At 35.4% G+C, this 16,681-nt stretch overlaps 1 protein-coding gene across 1 annotated transcript in view; it reads left to right on the top strand.

The window, feature by feature from the left end:
- The window catches only part of SNTG2 (syntrophin gamma 2), a 268,310-nt gene that overhangs the window by 128,560 nt on the left and 123,069 nt on the right, over window positions 1-16,681 (top strand). Inside the window, exons 5-6 of the mRNA XM_055810660.1 lie at window positions 13,120-13,163; window positions 13,275-13,316. Coding sequence (XP_055666635.1) covers window positions 13,120-13,163; window positions 13,275-13,316 — 86 coding nt within the window. The remainder of the gene's footprint in view (window positions 1-13,119; window positions 13,164-13,274; window positions 13,317-16,681) is intronic.

The raw sequence follows: 16,681 nt of genomic DNA, 5'->3' as shown, positions 1-16,681 counted from the left end.
TTACTATTTTGGGTCCTTAAATAAAATATCTGAACTTATGTGACTAAAATTCTCCTTACTGACTAAAGTACTAATTTCCTCAAATGTCTGATAATTTCTGATCCTTTTTGTGCAATTTAATGCCTATTGTATGACAACACTGCAAATTTGTATTTCCAACCATACTTTGTTTGGATACAGTACTATTTTAGAGTTCCAAAGCTCAAAGTATAATGGAATAAAGTAGTTGCTGCTTTTTTATATCTATACAACTTTTGTGCTTCCTAAAGAATCTAATTGGTTAGCTGTCTTTGTACTCTAAATTTTTCAAATATAGGTGATTTTGTTTGTATTGATGTAAGCGGCAGCTGAAGCATTTGCACTTCAGTTGTTGAGGTACGGTGAACATTTCAATTGGGTTTAATTTCATTATTTAGTACAAGCACTTCTTTAGCAACAGTGGTAATAAATGCTATTCTTACAGTTTTGACTGGCATAGAGACCTCTCAGCTGTGATTGCTGTATTTATAACTTTCAAATTAAGTTATCTTAGGTCACTCTAATCAATAAGACTTTCCTGAAAAAGTTCATTGAAATATACACAGAAACTCAATTCAAGAGCATAACTTTACATTTCCACAAGACAAGATTAGGTGGTCATTCAGTGCTGGAGACTAATGTCCAATGTATTACAAATCACAGTAAAGAATGTCCTCAGTTATTCCTGAGCACATGCCCTCCTCAGCAGTATCAAGAGCAAGTTTTGCTAATGCCAATGAATCATCACTGAATTTAGGTCTTTAACATTTTTCTGTGGATTCAGCCTTCAGTTCTAACAAAGGTTACATTTGTTTCATACCACCAAAGCTTTTGCTAAAGTTAATTTCAGAGGGACAAAAGTCCTGTGCCATACAGAATGAGAACAAGTAAATGCAAATGCGTTTATAAATTCAAAAGTGATATAATTAGCTACAGAGTCCTTTTAATCACATAGGTAATTATTTCACTTCCAAAGCTTTTTTTTTCTTGTACATGTATATCAAATAATCCAGTCTATTCACCATATTAGAAACATTACTAATAATCTCCAAGATTATGTGAGGATACTACTGATGTTGAAGCTTCTCAGTAAGATTTTCTAAGTGTTATTCATGCTTTCTCTGGTTGTTTTTTTTGTTATATGTATTTTAATACAGTATTGCTTTCCTTGTGTTTTCCTTTTGAAACTGGCTTAAGATAAAGTACATTGCACTCTACCACTTTGCAATGGTTTTACAATCATTTTACAATAGTTGGTGATTTGCTAATAGCTTCTATGTGTGTATTATTTTAATACATGCATTAAACTTAATATTAATTTATTTATGGTAAAGACTGCAGTAAGTTTACAGTCAAATAGATGAAAAGTCCTATTCTCAGAGATGTATAAATGAATATCCTGAGCTGTGAAAGGAATCAGATCAGCTAGGCTTAATTGTTGTACAGTGAATCCATAAGAAAATTTCTTAGATCCATTAAATATACTTCGAAGAATCCTTAAACACAATATATGGCTGAAGTGTACAAGGTTCCGTGTGTTTACGTCTTTCTCTCTGTTATCTGTTGTTCCCATTCTTATTTACTAAAGAGTCTTTATGAACTTTTGGCATCTTAAGGGTCAAGACTGTAAAAAGGAATGGACTTTGAAATCGAACCTCATGATACATATGAGTGACTTACTGCATATGGTATTGGAAATTTTAATTGTGTGAACATCAAGCAATCAAATTTCTATTCTGTGTTGCAATTACCAAGTTAGCAATCACGTTTTCTTACCGTGATGCAACTTTCCATTTTCGTGAGACCTGCTGTAATAATCTTGCTACTGCTGTGAGCTCTGCTCATATTTCATATAACATGTGGAGTCAGATGACCAGCAAAGATGAAACAGAACAGTGGGTTCAGCTCACTGAGGTGTGATAAAAATAGTTAAATAAAATTAAATAAAACCCAGTGGAATAGGGATAGTTTGCATTTTGCCAGTTTCAAAAATGGTTCTCTCTTGAGAGACAAAATTAATTAAAACCTTAATTTGAAAGCATTTTCCCACCTTCTGTGATAAAAGGTGGCTTATAACTCACATTCTGATGTACTGAAAAACCTTTCATTTTACATGTTTAGCCCATTTCTGATTGGGGATGCTGTATACCCTGGCAAAATTGGAGCGAACTCAGGACATTCAGCCACTGAAACATTCTTGGCTTAACAGAGTGCTTTGCAAACACAGACTGTCCAAATATCACATCCTGGCTGCCTGCATTCAGGACAATCTGTTTGGAGGACATGGTGTCAGTTTGATGAGGGCTTTTAACAGTTTCACTTACACTTATATGGCAAGCAAAGATGGCTTAGTGTGGAAGCATATGTGATACTTCCCCCATAGGTGGTTTGTGTTTTGGTTTGGTTTTTTTTCTGTGTTGACTCCAGTCATCCACAAGGGTGGTACAACTAGGGTAACCAAACCTAGTCTGAAAAAGTTGGTGGGCACAATGTGAGATTACAGTCAAGCTGCACAGCATGGTTGTATTTGTAGCTGATGTTCTTCATCCCTACAGCTGTACTACTCTTGTGTTAATCAGCCTTGGAGATTCATTCCATGAGCCAGCAAGGTCAAGACTGATGATAAGTTAGTTTTTAAAGTTAAGCCCAATGGAGGTATTTGTGTTTATAAGGAAGTCAGAATGGATCACAAATTTGCATTATACCTGATGCTAATGAATGTCGAGGCTGAACACAAGACCATCTCTGAACGTATGAAAGGTCTTATTTGAACATAAGACATTTGGAGCTAGATGGTATTGAGTATTTATACAGTGTATCCTAATATCACTTACAAATTTATTCAATTAGGATTATACTTACTTTCTGTCAATTTTTAATTATCTTTGCCAGTGTTATTTTTCTTTATTACTGGAAAGCTAATGATCTCTGAAGATAGCATCTACACACTGATCTCTCTCAGACCTAGGCCTCCAGCTCTAGATTTATTTTCAGAAGGCATAGAACATTCTTAGCGTATTGAATTTCTTATTTTATTGTTGCCTCCTCAAGACTAGGCAGGCCACGAAAGGCAGTACCTTTTAATAAAGGTACTTGATGAACTGCTAAATGTTAGTCAACAAATAAAAGGAATGTATCTTGATCCCCGATTTAGGGAAGTATTTTTACTGAATTTAATAGTTAGTAACGTACTTAAGGTCCTATAATACAAATAGCAGTCATTGTATATTTGGAGAGAAGCATATAGGTAGATGAATTCTGGAGTTGAGGTTCTAGAACAGTTTATGCTACTAGAATTTGTTTTGAGGGTTAAATGCTGAAGCAAGAGACTTGCGTTATTGACTTAAATCTAAAGAATTCTTTGAGTAGAAGGATGCAAAGAATTAATTTTTAAGTGTTTATTTAACTGAACAGGCATATATTAAAATCAGATCTAGTAATTTTTTTAAGATGGTAATGCATTTCATTGTAACTATGAAAACATTGGTTTATGCATTACATGTATTCATAAATAATTCCTGGACAGAAAAAAAATTGTGATGAAATATTTGTAAGCTTCACTTAAAATTTGTGTTTGTTTTAGGAATTGTGTTAAGTATTTTAATAGGATTTAAGAGCTTGATGAACACAGGACTCATTTTTAAAGAGGAAAAAAAAGAAGCATTCCCATTTGTAGCTCAATTGGAAATTTGTTTTCATTCCTTTGGTTTGGCTAAAAATCAGAAGCCATGTATTAGCTGTCCAGGATTCCATTTAGGCATTTACTTATGTATGCTTTGTATGTGTCCATATATGTGTGTGTCTAGAAATGTGTGCATTAGGTTTCTGATACTGAACAATGCTTTTCTGTTAAGTGTATAAAAATTGTACTAAAAGATTATACTTTTTCTTCATAAATGTGAAGATCATCTTTCAATAAAAGATAATTAGTTTTGCTTAACAGCTATGTCAATAAAAAATGTTTTTGGAAACTGTTACAGTTATGTAAGGTTTTATGAATATTCTCTTTGGAAGGTCATTTAGCAGTTTATGAAACAAAAATATATACAAATCTGAAAAAACATTATTTGTAATTTCAGTGGACCTGTAATATTATAGTTGTCATTCTTATGCTCAAAACTAGAGAGAGGTATGAAAAACACATTATCTGGTTTTTAGTTGCGTTCCAGGTAGCAGTTGGATGAATAAAATGTGGCCTTAGGATGCTACTGACATGTACAGTTTCTGTTCTTTCTTCCATTCACCTACCTCTGAGCAATGTAGTCGCCTTATGAAATGCAGAATTCTAATGAAATAGCATTTAAAGTTACTATTTGAATTTGTTACCACTGCAGTCCAGTAGTGGTGAAGAAAAAGGTTAATGATAATTATTCTCTACAAAGAAATTAGAGAACTCTATAGTATGTATTCATTCATATAATATGTTCAGGAGAGAACTTCCTGAAGTTCCTCTGAGGATGGATGGTCTTTTGGACTTTGGATTTGGAGCTTTTTGCTTTTTCTGCAGTGCTTTGGTACAGAAACAAGAAGCAAGCATCTAGACAGAAAACATCTTTTAACTGTAACAAAGGTTCCCATTGCATTGAAAGATAGAAATGAAAAACAGATTAAACCTAACTCAGATTATTTGAGGCTGAAGCACTGAAGAATCACACAGAATATTTCACGGAAAGAGCAAACATAATGACCCATCTGACCGGAGACAGTATCACATGAAATAATATGAGAAATTTAATAACATCCTTTGGCAATTTCAGAAAATTTCTGTTTCTTGTCTTTTCACTGTTCTTGTCTTTCCCTTACTGGTTTCAGAATGAAAGACGACTTAGGCTCTTTTAGCAACTATTTCTCTTCTCTTCTTGTAACACTTTTAAAGCATGTATTTCTTCTACTTTTGACATCCCTCATTAGTCTCCAAGTTAGTTTTCCAGGTATCACCTCTACAGCATTTAAAACTTTTTGGCATACAATAATCAAATTTAATTAACTTAGTTATGTATTTTGGAAGAAAAGATTGACGATGCCAGATTATCATTAATTTCCTTATATAATGTTAACTATTCATAACTTGTATGACTTTATATTCTTTAGCTCAGAAATCCTTCTACATGTGATATTAATCATATGTCTTAGAGCTAACCTTATGCCTTTGAATATTGCAATTGTGTGATCAGATTAATCTGCCTTTACATTGTACTACATTCCTTTGTCAATTTATTCACATAGTGATTAATTTTAAAATGAAGACTATTTTTAACTGAAAAACATTGTAATAATTCAGAAAATAGTATCAAGTTTAGATTATACATGCAGAGGACCTAGAGCTTCTAACACTACTGAGGACCTAGAGCTTCTAACGCTACTAACAATTCCTAGAAATATCACATTTTTGCAATTGTAAATAGCTTTTCACTAACTCTTAATGAGTGTTAGCTGTGCTTGGCTAGTAGAACTTTCTTAAAAAAACCCTAAAATATAACTTATTTATAGTTATAACCATTGGTTTTGCTTCTTAACTATTGCTACTTATTTCTGAATTCTGTCCATGTGATATGTGTGACTATTTTTACTTTCCTTTTCAAACTCAAGGGACTTACTATCTGTGGTTAAGCAAGTATCCCAGGTAATACATGACAGTACTAATGTAGCCCTTTCAAATTTCCTGAAGATACATTTAAAAAAAAATCTGCTTTACTTTTATTATAGTCACATCTTAATTGTCATGGCTTCTCTTAAAAAGGCAAAATTTTAAGGACTTACACCATTAACGTTCTAATTTTGTTTCCTTACTTTGAGAATTGATATTTTTCTAGAAAGGCAAAACCAAATGATGAACTGAATGTAAAACTGGAAGCATTTTTCTCTAGTAAGAATTTATCATGATAACCATTCCTGTGGGCACTGTGCTGCAACACCTGCAAGCTAATCTGAGCTACATTAAACCTCTTTCTTTAATTAAAGAACTAACCTGGTGTGCCTAGGGTTTCATCACTGAGTGTTCATACTGTAAGGCTACTTGTTTGGAAGCACCTACAAAAATCACATTGCCATTCAGTTTGGCTTAAGAGTCTTGCATCAAGATATACAAACACCTGGACTTCTGCAGGCAATGCAGACCATCTGAACTTCAGTCCTCTTGTTTCCTAAAGCCTATTTACGAGAGGTCTAAAGTCTATTTAATCACAGTGTATGCTGGTGCCTTTTACAGATCATGTAATAAACTGGCAATGCACCTCGTGTTCGCAATCAGAAAACCATCCAAAAGCCTTTTAATAATTTTTAATTTAGTGACTGCTAAGAGTTACACGAGTAGGAATATAACTGAACTTTCAAACTTTCTTTCAAAACCCTTTTAGTTAAATAGTGTCATGGACAGGATTTTTCAAGACTCTAGTGAGAGAAGTTTTAGTATATGTGCAGCCATTGTCCATATTAGGTCAGTAAAAAAATGGCAAATTTTGGCTGTAACATAGGCTTTCTGAATTGTTAGGCAATAGTAACAAAATGGTATTTTGAAATTGGCCTCAGAAAACAGTTGTAATATCATCTGCCTTCTAAAAGTCATGGTAGGGAATAAAAGGATTTGTTTTTTAAGGTTTAGGTTCCTTAATGCCCACGGGTATGCTCTTGGGATTGTTACTTACCCTTACATATCCTCCTCATTTTACTTTCTGGCATATATAAAATACAAGGCAATATTTGTTTGTAATAAAGCTAAGTTTACCCTGTTAGCAGTCTGCAGTGAAAAATATTCGAAATTTATTATTACAGCCGTTTGCCTTTCTACTTGGAATCAATGCTATTAGCCATAAACAGAAAAAGACTTATCAGTAGAAGATTCTAGTGAGCAATGTGTTCTGAAAACCTGTTTTTTGCAGAGGTCATTTAAAAGGAGAAAGTGAAAGAGCAAAGCCAGTATTAAACACATATACTCAAAATAGATTCAGCACTCTAATATTTTTTCCAGTTCAGTATTTTCTGATTTCTATATAATTAAAACATTTTGTTTGGAAAAAAAAAAAGTTTTAACATTTGATGTCTTCTTTTTTTCAATGTGCTTTATTAATAACTGTGAACTCTCCAGTTTAAGCTATTTTTTTTTTAAAAAAAAAAAGATGTCTCAGAAGGTGGTCATAATTCCAGAAATAATTAGGCATTTGCTGACGTTTTGAGACTAGAGTGGAGAATGGAGTGAGAGAACTGCCCACAAAGGACACTCACATTGAAAATTGAGAGATGGAAAATCACAAAAGTAAATGGATACAGGTAAATAAAGTAGAAGAGAGGAAAAAGACAACAATAATGGAACAGAGAAAAACATGATTAATTACAGCACAATAGTAGATACGACACTAAAGTAGGAAGTATATATTCTTGTGAATGCCCATCACTTCAGCGTTTTTGCAGTCTCTGTCCCCACATCATGCACACACCAGCTTTCCCGCTAAGAAACACTGTGCTGTGTTGTCTAAAGGACCCTACCTGGTGCAGCAGATAGAACAGAAAAAGACTGTTAATTTTGTTCCTTAAAATAAATACTGGAACCAATTTATAGCTGCTAGCATGTACATTGTCCTAGACAATTCTTGGTATTAGTTGCATGCACATGTTACCATATGCCAAACTGTAAGGAGAACGGTGTACAGTGATTGGTTCTTGCTCAGATGCTTCGATGAAAGATGGAGGCTTTCTTGGTTATGCTTGTGGTGCCTGTGCATTATTACAGTTCATGTTGTTCTTCATGTAGCCCAAGCTGAAGAGAAAACAAGTCTTGACTTGCCAGGCCAAACCAGTTTTATCTTGTGTTAACTTTGCAGATACAACGCTGTATTCTATGCAGCTATGCAAAGTGCCAGCTAAAATACTGTTCTGCAGGATGGCCTCAGTGTTTCAGCAGTCCCATAACCTATTTTCAGAGTTGCATTTTTATTCACTGATCTTCTGTGAGTCAGCAGGAATTGCTTCTGCTGTTAAGGCATTCATGGGTATTGAGGATCAATGGCAATGTCTGTAGCACTGCTGAATATCCTACTCAGTAATTTACATGAGGCCCATTATTATCTTTCCAAACCTGTGCTCCCAGCTACATCCAGACTTTGCATACTCCTGCGTCCAGTACCTTTCTCACCTCTCATCATGTGCATCTCTCACATTGAATTGGTTCTTACAATGTTGAGCTTCAGTGCTTTAGGCTTACATATGCTTAGATCTAGAAGTGACTTCTTGATGGGTAGATACAGTACTTTCAGGGACATGAAATGATCTCTTTACACTTGCTCCATAGGCACTGAGAAAAAATGGAGAGAGAAGTCCCAGTTCCCCCATCCGCCACTTAGTTCAGCGTGGGAAATCTGACACATTAGAATAACGGCATGGGTATTTGATGAAACACATTGTATTATTGAGTGACTTACAGTTTTTCTTTACATGATAAACTGGACAAATATAGAAAGGAAAGAAACTAAATAAGGAAACCCCATGGTCAAAAATACAAATATGAAAAAGGTTTTTTTTTTCATTTAAACAAAGACAGATGTTTAAACAAGTCCTGTAAAGAGTATGTTCAGTTTTAAAAAAATCCCTAGCAAGGTAGTTTTCAATGTTTGAGTTAATATATTTGTGTTTTAAAACTGACTGAAAATGTCAAACTGCTTGTCTTAAAAAAAAAAAAAAATAATTGCAGTGGGTGTATCTTTATGATCGTGACTGTAGTTACATCCAGTTCATGGGAGAGGAGGGAAAAATGCATCTGGATAACTTTGAGAAGTTTTTTTTGCATAGCAGTTTCTCCGGTCTGTTTTATTTAATCCAGTTTCTTGACTCTTCCTTTAGATTTTCTTTATGCAGTGAAATATTTATGCATATATACAAAGTTAAGCTTATGAATGAAGAGGTCCATTAAGTCAGTACAGCTCGTTGTGTGCTTTAAACAGCATGGTTTTGTGCATCACTAGTAATGTCAGAGGACATAGTACCTGGTATGTTTTTTGTGTGATTCAGAATTCAACAAAAATTGAGTAAAAATACATATGGTGATCAATCTTGAAATACAGAAGGGCATCAAAGTATTTACAGACTCAGATCTGCATAGAGTTATGCAGCAAGTAAGAATTTCCTGAAAACCTGTTCAGTAAATTTACTAATGCACAATCTTGCAGATTTTGTAAAATTTAATACAGCCCTTCTTCAGCCCTAATGGATAGGAAAAGGATACAAGGCAAAGCTAGAAAGAATTACTGGTGCTTTTGGGAAAGTTTTTCAAGCCTAATATTCTCAAAAATAAGATATTTATTTCTGGTTATTTTCATATAATTTCTTCAATATAAGCCCATTTGGGTTTCTTTGATGCTTTCCTCCTACTTCAGTATCACTTGTGAATTTAATCAATATACAGCATTTAATCAATATTAATCCTTTTTAAAAATAATTAAAATATAGAGTAGAGGCGATGTAGGAGTAATTGTTGTAGCACACATTTAATTCTTTTTTACAATCTGGTACGTTTCTGCTTATCACTAATTTTTGCTTACTTTCTTTTCAGTCTTTTTGGGGAGGGCATGTTGAATTCACTGCTACTGAAATATTACTGCGAGTAAAGATTAAAGAGGCCTACTGGGTTCTAAAGGAGTTATATTTACTGCTTATCTGAATAAGTTTATATGCTTCTTGACATCCCGAAGCTCTCTCTTTAGTGTTTTATTTTTAATACTGATTCATTTTAGACATAGTGACTGATAATCACAGAGTAGCGTTTCATAGACACCTCTGTATATGGGTATGTTACCAGTGGGAGAAAAAGTCCTGCATAGCCTGGAACATTTTTCTTGGAGATAATATTTTTGTCATTTAGAGAACATATGACTTAATGAAAACATCAGTAGATGTCTTCAGATTGAAAATATGCCTTAGAGACACAAAACTGCCTTTTTGTCTCTTTCAAAAGAGTTTTCCCTATCGCTTTATTACTAATATAGTTGTAAACTGTATTGTACCTTCTGCATCGTAGTGACATGTCCTCTACAATTTGGTTTGTGGAAGATATTTTTATTAGAGATGATGACTGATTTGAAATTATAGACAATTGGCTAAAACCATCACAGACTTGCAAGCTTAGTTTGCCAGAGTACTGTCACTGGTCATGATGGCAGCAGCTGTGGAGGTGTCTACATTATTGTGTTAGTTTGCAGTGTAATGCACTTCTGGAGCAAATGCCCTGATTGTACCCATTTTCTGTGCTTTGTTTCAGTTCTTAAAACATTTGGTATTGACCACACAATGCTCCTTCTCTCATTTACCTACCTGGACAGCTCTGATTGTGTGCAGAGACTCTGCAAGCAGGATATAATTGCTTTGTGCTCTTAAACTATAACATTTATGGGCTAACACACACAGTAGGTATCTGGGGATATTGCAGTACTCATCACACCTGTGAAATGACCAAAGAGTCTTTGCATATCCGGCAGTCAATGGTCAGGTGGGAAAAATTCAGCCTCCATTGCTGCATGGAAGGGATTTGTCTTCAGTGCTGCTGAGCTACCATCCTCCAGCTACCTGGTTTTCTTCCTTGAGATTTTATACCTTTTCACATCAGTGCTTTTCCTCTTCAAGCCTTGGCTGTTAACTAGCCCTATCTCAAGAATTTTAACGGTGCCTGGAATTTTGCCGTTCCTGTTTTGCATGGATACTAGTCTAGATACTTTATTATAACTTTTATTAGAACCAAGCAGTTTTCTTGGAAGACTTAAGATTGCACAACTGTGCGGTTGTGTCATTATGCAGTGAGACATGCATAGCTGAACATCCAGGAGGACAGTGATACTTACCTGCCTGCAAATCTTCATGACGTGCTCTTTGATCAGGGTCTCATCTTTCACCCCAATATTTTCTGGCTCAATATGCTTTTATTTCTTACTAGCGCTATATTTTCCTGTTTTCACGTCTTACAGAAATTCTTTCAAAGCCCATCTCTTGCATCTCCACCCTTCTTGCTTTTATTGTGCTTCTTTTTCAATATTGTTGTTTCCAATTGTTCTTCCCAATGGCAACAGCTGCTTTGGCCTCCCAGAAGAGCCAACAAGACAGGGCCTCAGGAAAATGACACAGCGTGCTGCCCACGTGTGTCATCCTCATCACATCTGTGGCCTGAAGATGAACTGACTGGTACTTGTTGAAGTGTAAATAAGCACATCTGCCTGGCTGCAGTGAGTTGGAGTGTGAGTCCTACTGCAACCCTCACGGAGTCAGTATACTTCCCCAGAACTTGCGTATCAGGGATGTCCTCCTGAAGCAGGCTGAGAAACCACTTTCCCTGCATTATACATAGTTGAACTGATGTCCAGGCTCTGCATCGATTCAAGTTGTAGGGACCATTGTATTACTTGCAAGGAACATCCGCTTCTGCGTATTGTGGCCTCTTGTAGCTATTACTGGCAGCAGGAGTGCATCACTGTGTACAACCGGTGTTCCTTAGGACAGGCTGCTCAAGGGCCCGCAAAACAGAAAGTTTTGTGCACTAGCTTTCCTTGGGCAGCTTCACATCACCTGGAAGCATCCAACTGGGAGACCAGTGTAACTGATCTGAATTAAAATCCCTGAAACCCATACAGTGTGAGCATAGGGAGCCTCAGCACCAACTTCTTTGATTACTGATCTGTCTCTGTTGTGCCTCATCACTTGCTAATACAGTTCTGAGTCAATCAAAAACAGTGGACAAGGCATGCACCCTTTGACTATATTCTTTTATACTTTCCCACAACTGAAATTTCAAACACACCCTATTCCTTCTATCCAATTCAAGTGTGCTCCCATTTCCTTAAAGCAGCTCAGTGGCCCTAACATAAACATTGAATTAAAAATGGTTCACATGTTTTTCACTATTGGTATATGTAAAGATCTTAAAAAGAAGTTTAGTATTGAGATGCCCAAGCTAATATTCAGTACCTCTACCAACGTATCTACCCAGTATAGGCCACTTCACAATGCTTGGTGATGTTTTTGAACTGCTTTTATTCAGTTGCATTTCTGTGCATAGCTTCTCTTTTCTGTACCGGCTATGACAAATTCTGCATGTATCTTTAAATACTAAAGTGGCATAAGAAGTGGTGTAAAGACTTTCAGTGCAACTTGTAGCATTGTACTTAAAATAAATTGTGAAATATTTCCTAAGAACTGATAAAAGTATGACTAATGAGCTGTTATATTTTATCTGCCAATAGAATTATGAAAAATCTATTAGAAATATAAATTTAATATGAAAAAAGCTATTTTGTATCAAAGGTACATTTGTAGTGGCAACAGCTGTATTGCAGAAATGGTGAGAATACTCTGTGCAGTTTTTTCTTTCTTTTTCACCTCTATTTCCATCTCTCAAAATACTGCCACTGTTACAACTTATTGCATTGTTTAATCATATCAGTCTTTGCAGGATCAGAGCCTTACTTTCAATTAAGTAATACATTCCAAGAGAATAAATATTCTTATATTCTACTAAAAATAGAAAAATTAAAATGTTAGAGAATACAATGCAAAAATGTCATTATTTGTGCAGAATTGTTTGCAGTTTCACTACATAATTCTCTTTAACTCTGTAAGGCAGGAAACATGCAAATTACAGACTGTAGTAATATATTTTGTTATTCTCAGGAACAAAGCTAACTAAAACTTCATGTTAAAAAGTCGTATTACATTCTAGGGACAACATCTTTAATTATAGTAGTCCCCGCAATTTTTTTCAGGGGGAAATGAACAGCTAAGTAGTTTCAGAAATGCCTATTTCTCTTTTGCGGAAGAATAATGATAAGTGTGAATTACACCTTCCACACATAATTTAATGAAATCCTTCATTAGCGAGAAATGACATTTGTATTCCCTATTAAATAAGTTATTTGTGCATGGAAAGTAACTTTTAATTTGTTTAAAAATGATAGGAATCTGTTACCTTTGTAGATTGAATACTGTTTGCTATGCTGTTGGTATTTTCACAACGAAATCAGTTTCAAACGAAGGTTACCATCAGGATGCTAAACTAATTTCTGGAAAAGAATATAGCATTTTTTTTCAATACTAGATCAACTAAAATGTACTCCTTCTGTAATCCCACAGCTGACCAAACAGGAATGTTATTTATAGGAGATGCAATCATACAGGTCAGTAAACACTTTTTCCACAGCCATTTGTTTCATACTTGCCTTTATGTTTATTTCATTAACTAACTTATGCATTGCAAATCATTTTCTCCCTATCGTATCTGTTTTTAGGTTAATGGTATAAATGTAGAAAGTGCTACCCATGAAGAAGTGGTAAGTCATTCCACTTTGATTTTTTAATAGTGTACAGAATATCCTGTGTTAAAACTGTTCTGTCTCTAGCCTTGCTTTATATGAGTTTACTCTTTTTTTGCTATAAAGATACAGTGCTATAGTCAGGTTTGTCATATATGTGATTATTAAAAGCTTCATTTTGGCTGTTAGGATTTGTTACAGCTTCTGCACTCTTACTGTGACTATTCTTCAGATGTACTGTTCCAAAGCTGAGTATCCACCATTGTTTATTATAACTTTTACATCCCTTAGATAAAGTATTTCAAAGAACAAACTAAAGCAAAAATGCAAAATCCTGGTAGGTTAGCTTTGCTGTCAGCAGAGGCAACTGCTCTTCCCAGAATAGGAACTGTATCAGTTTTACCAATGAAAACATGATGTTTTCTTTTCTTTCCTCTGTAAACTGTACACTGAGCTGCTTGCCATGAAAACTCAATAGAATACAAATAAATAAAAAAGGCCTTTACTATTTAAGAATGAATGAATGGTGAAAATATGAAAAAGATAGCTTACCTTTTTTATGATGCTGCTATAGGTACTGAAATGTCCTTTGGTTGGTCACAACTAGTCTTTCAGAGTTGCAAATAAATGGAATAGTCTTTATATATATATATATATAAATGAAGTATATATGTATATATAATATATGTCTAAATAACATATATATCTGTGTGTCCACACATATAGTCTTTATGTATTATGCCTTTGGTATAGAGCCTGATCCGCTGGGTTTGCCGGTGCTCCTAAAGGGTTCACCTGCTGTGATAGTACAATTAAATGGTAATAAAATTCTCATCTTCTTAGCATTGCAGAAACACGGATTGAATGAGTTAAGTAAAGAATCTGATTTAACCTACTGTAAAAACACCCCTTAAAAATTAGAATATATGGGGGAAGTTTCATGATCCTGCTCAGGTATTTAAAAGCTCTTGATTTACGTTCTCTTCAGTGCAATTGAAAGGGACTTGGCTTTTGTAGATCTTACCCCTGCATGCACTGAAAAATAGAAAATCTAATTAATGTTTTGCTACCTATTTCTAAAAGTGCACTTGTTTCCCAGTTTTGGCTAGGATAGAGTTAATTTTCTTCCTAGTAGCTGGTACAGTGCTGTGGTTTGGATTTAGGATGAGAACCATGTTGATAGCACACTGATGTGTTAGTTATTGCTGAGCAGTGCTTATGCTAAGTCAAGGACTTTTCAGCTTCTCACACCAACCCACCAGCAAGTAGGCTGGGGAGCATGAGAAGCAAGGAGGAGACATAGCTGGGACAGCTAACCCAAACTGGCAAAAGTGATACTCCATATCGTGTGATGTCATGCTCAGTATATAAGCTAGGGGAAAAGCTGTCTGGGAGCTGCTTGCTCAAGAACTGAGTGGGCATCAGTTGATGGATGAGAGCAATTGCATTGTGCGTCGCTTGTTTTGTATATTCTAACTTTTTTATCATTCTTATTTTCCCTTCCATTTCTGTCCTATTAAACGGTCTTTATCTCAACCCATTAATCTTACCTTTTTTATTCCTTTTTTTCTAATTCTCTCCCCAATTCCACTGGGAGCAGGAGCAGGGGAGTGAGCGGCTGTGTGGTGTTTAACTACCTGCCAGGTTAAATCACAGGTTGTGTGAGAACATGGGCATTTCTGATGTGAAATATATAAAGGGACACAGTTACTTTATTTGGTGAAATGATGTAACAATTTCAGTTGTGCCCTGTTTATGTATGATATGCATTACTGTTGTGGGCTGTGGTACATTGCACTAGGGCAATTAAGAATTCTCAAGTGTTACAGAAGTATAGATAGTAATAATAATGGCATACAATGTTATACTTAAAACTGTTTCTAAATGCTGGAAAAAGAATGGGAGGAATCAAGAAACAGTGGCATTCCACGTTTTTAAATTTCATCTTATTCTGTAAGTCATTTTAAGATGCTAGTTACCAGGTTTTTTAGAAGTGTCTTTATTAGGAAGCAAGAAACGTGCTGCTTAAACATTGGCTCTTTTTGATGGTATCCATAGGATGAGATACACTTCCTCTCTTCTAGCCTGAGTGCATATATTAGACACATCCTAATTCCTAGCTGGTACTGCCAGAGGTTATAAAGCTATAGATAATAGAGAACCATAATAAAGGGATCTTGTACCTTGTAAGACCCTACCCACATTCAAGAAAGAGAAGAACAGAGAAAGCATACGAAGATCTCAACTTCACGCTGGGAGGAGATTAAGGCATGCACCTCTGTGTCTTGGTTTTCATGGGAAAACTGGGGTGTGTGGAATGCTGTGACACGCTGAAAAGGCCCCAGAATTGTACAGCACCCTGTGGACTGCAGTCACAGTTTCTGCATAGCTTTTGAATCTGGTGATGTTCTGTTTAGAGGAATCTTGAGACTGGAGAATGGAATTATGGTGACTAGTTCTAGCACAATATGCTAACTATCACTGGTGCATTCATTTTCATGGTAATGTTCAAGGAACAGACCAAGGTATTCCAGTGAGGTTTTTTATTTGCTTAAAAGGAAGATTATTAAAATGTATTTTACATTGCTTTATAGAATTAAGATGGCAAGGAATTATCTTGGGGAAAAAAAAATAATACTGAACTACTTTCTTCTTCTAAAGAATGCTGGTTCTGTAGCATTTTCAGTGCTTAGATGCTTGCAGCTAAACCACAAATAAAAAAGCATGTATCAATAGTTGTTCTATATTACCTATCAGAGTTTAGAGAAGAGGTAAGCCAGAAGTTGCTGGCAAAATTTCCAAAATATTTTTATCATCACATGTTCTCCAGTGGGCCTAAGATTAATTTCTTGCGCTTGCCCCTCCACTTCATGCTCTACCCCAGTTAGAGAATCACTTCCTCACCAGCACTCAGACTAATCCATTGAAAAGCACAGAGGATGGGAGATGGCTGGAACCTGTTAATTTTGGAAGCTACTGAAACAAATCACCAGCTCTTGAGTGGGTGCACCCAAATGACTCCTAGCAATAACATGTTTCATAGCATCTGTTCCTTGTGCTGCCTACTCTCACCTGAACCACTGATACCCCAGTCCCATCCTTCTGTACATCTCTTCCAACAATTCCATACTGTATAGCTTTCACAGGCTACTGCCTCTGCTGCAGTGATAAATGATGATTTGGTAATGAATGGCCTATAGTTTAGCAGCTTCAAGGCAATCTAAGGATTCTTACCTAGCCTTATAATTATGAAAATGTTATTAGATTTCATTTGAAAATGTAGTGGGCCCTTGCCATTCTCACTGACTTAAAGAAAAGCAGCAGTTGTTGTGTTGGGGTTTTTTCCCTCTTTTACTCTTCCAGTTATTTAATGTGGGTTTGAA

This window comes from Falco peregrinus, chromosome 7 (genome assembly GCF_023634155.1).
Source record: "Falco peregrinus isolate bFalPer1 chromosome 7, bFalPer1.pri, whole genome shotgun sequence".
In the NCBI taxonomy this organism is placed as follows: Eukaryota; Metazoa; Chordata; class Aves; order Falconiformes; family Falconidae; genus Falco; species Falco peregrinus.
The sequence above is the reverse complement of the archived record's forward strand: the minus strand, read 5'-3'. Positions and strand labels throughout refer to the sequence as shown.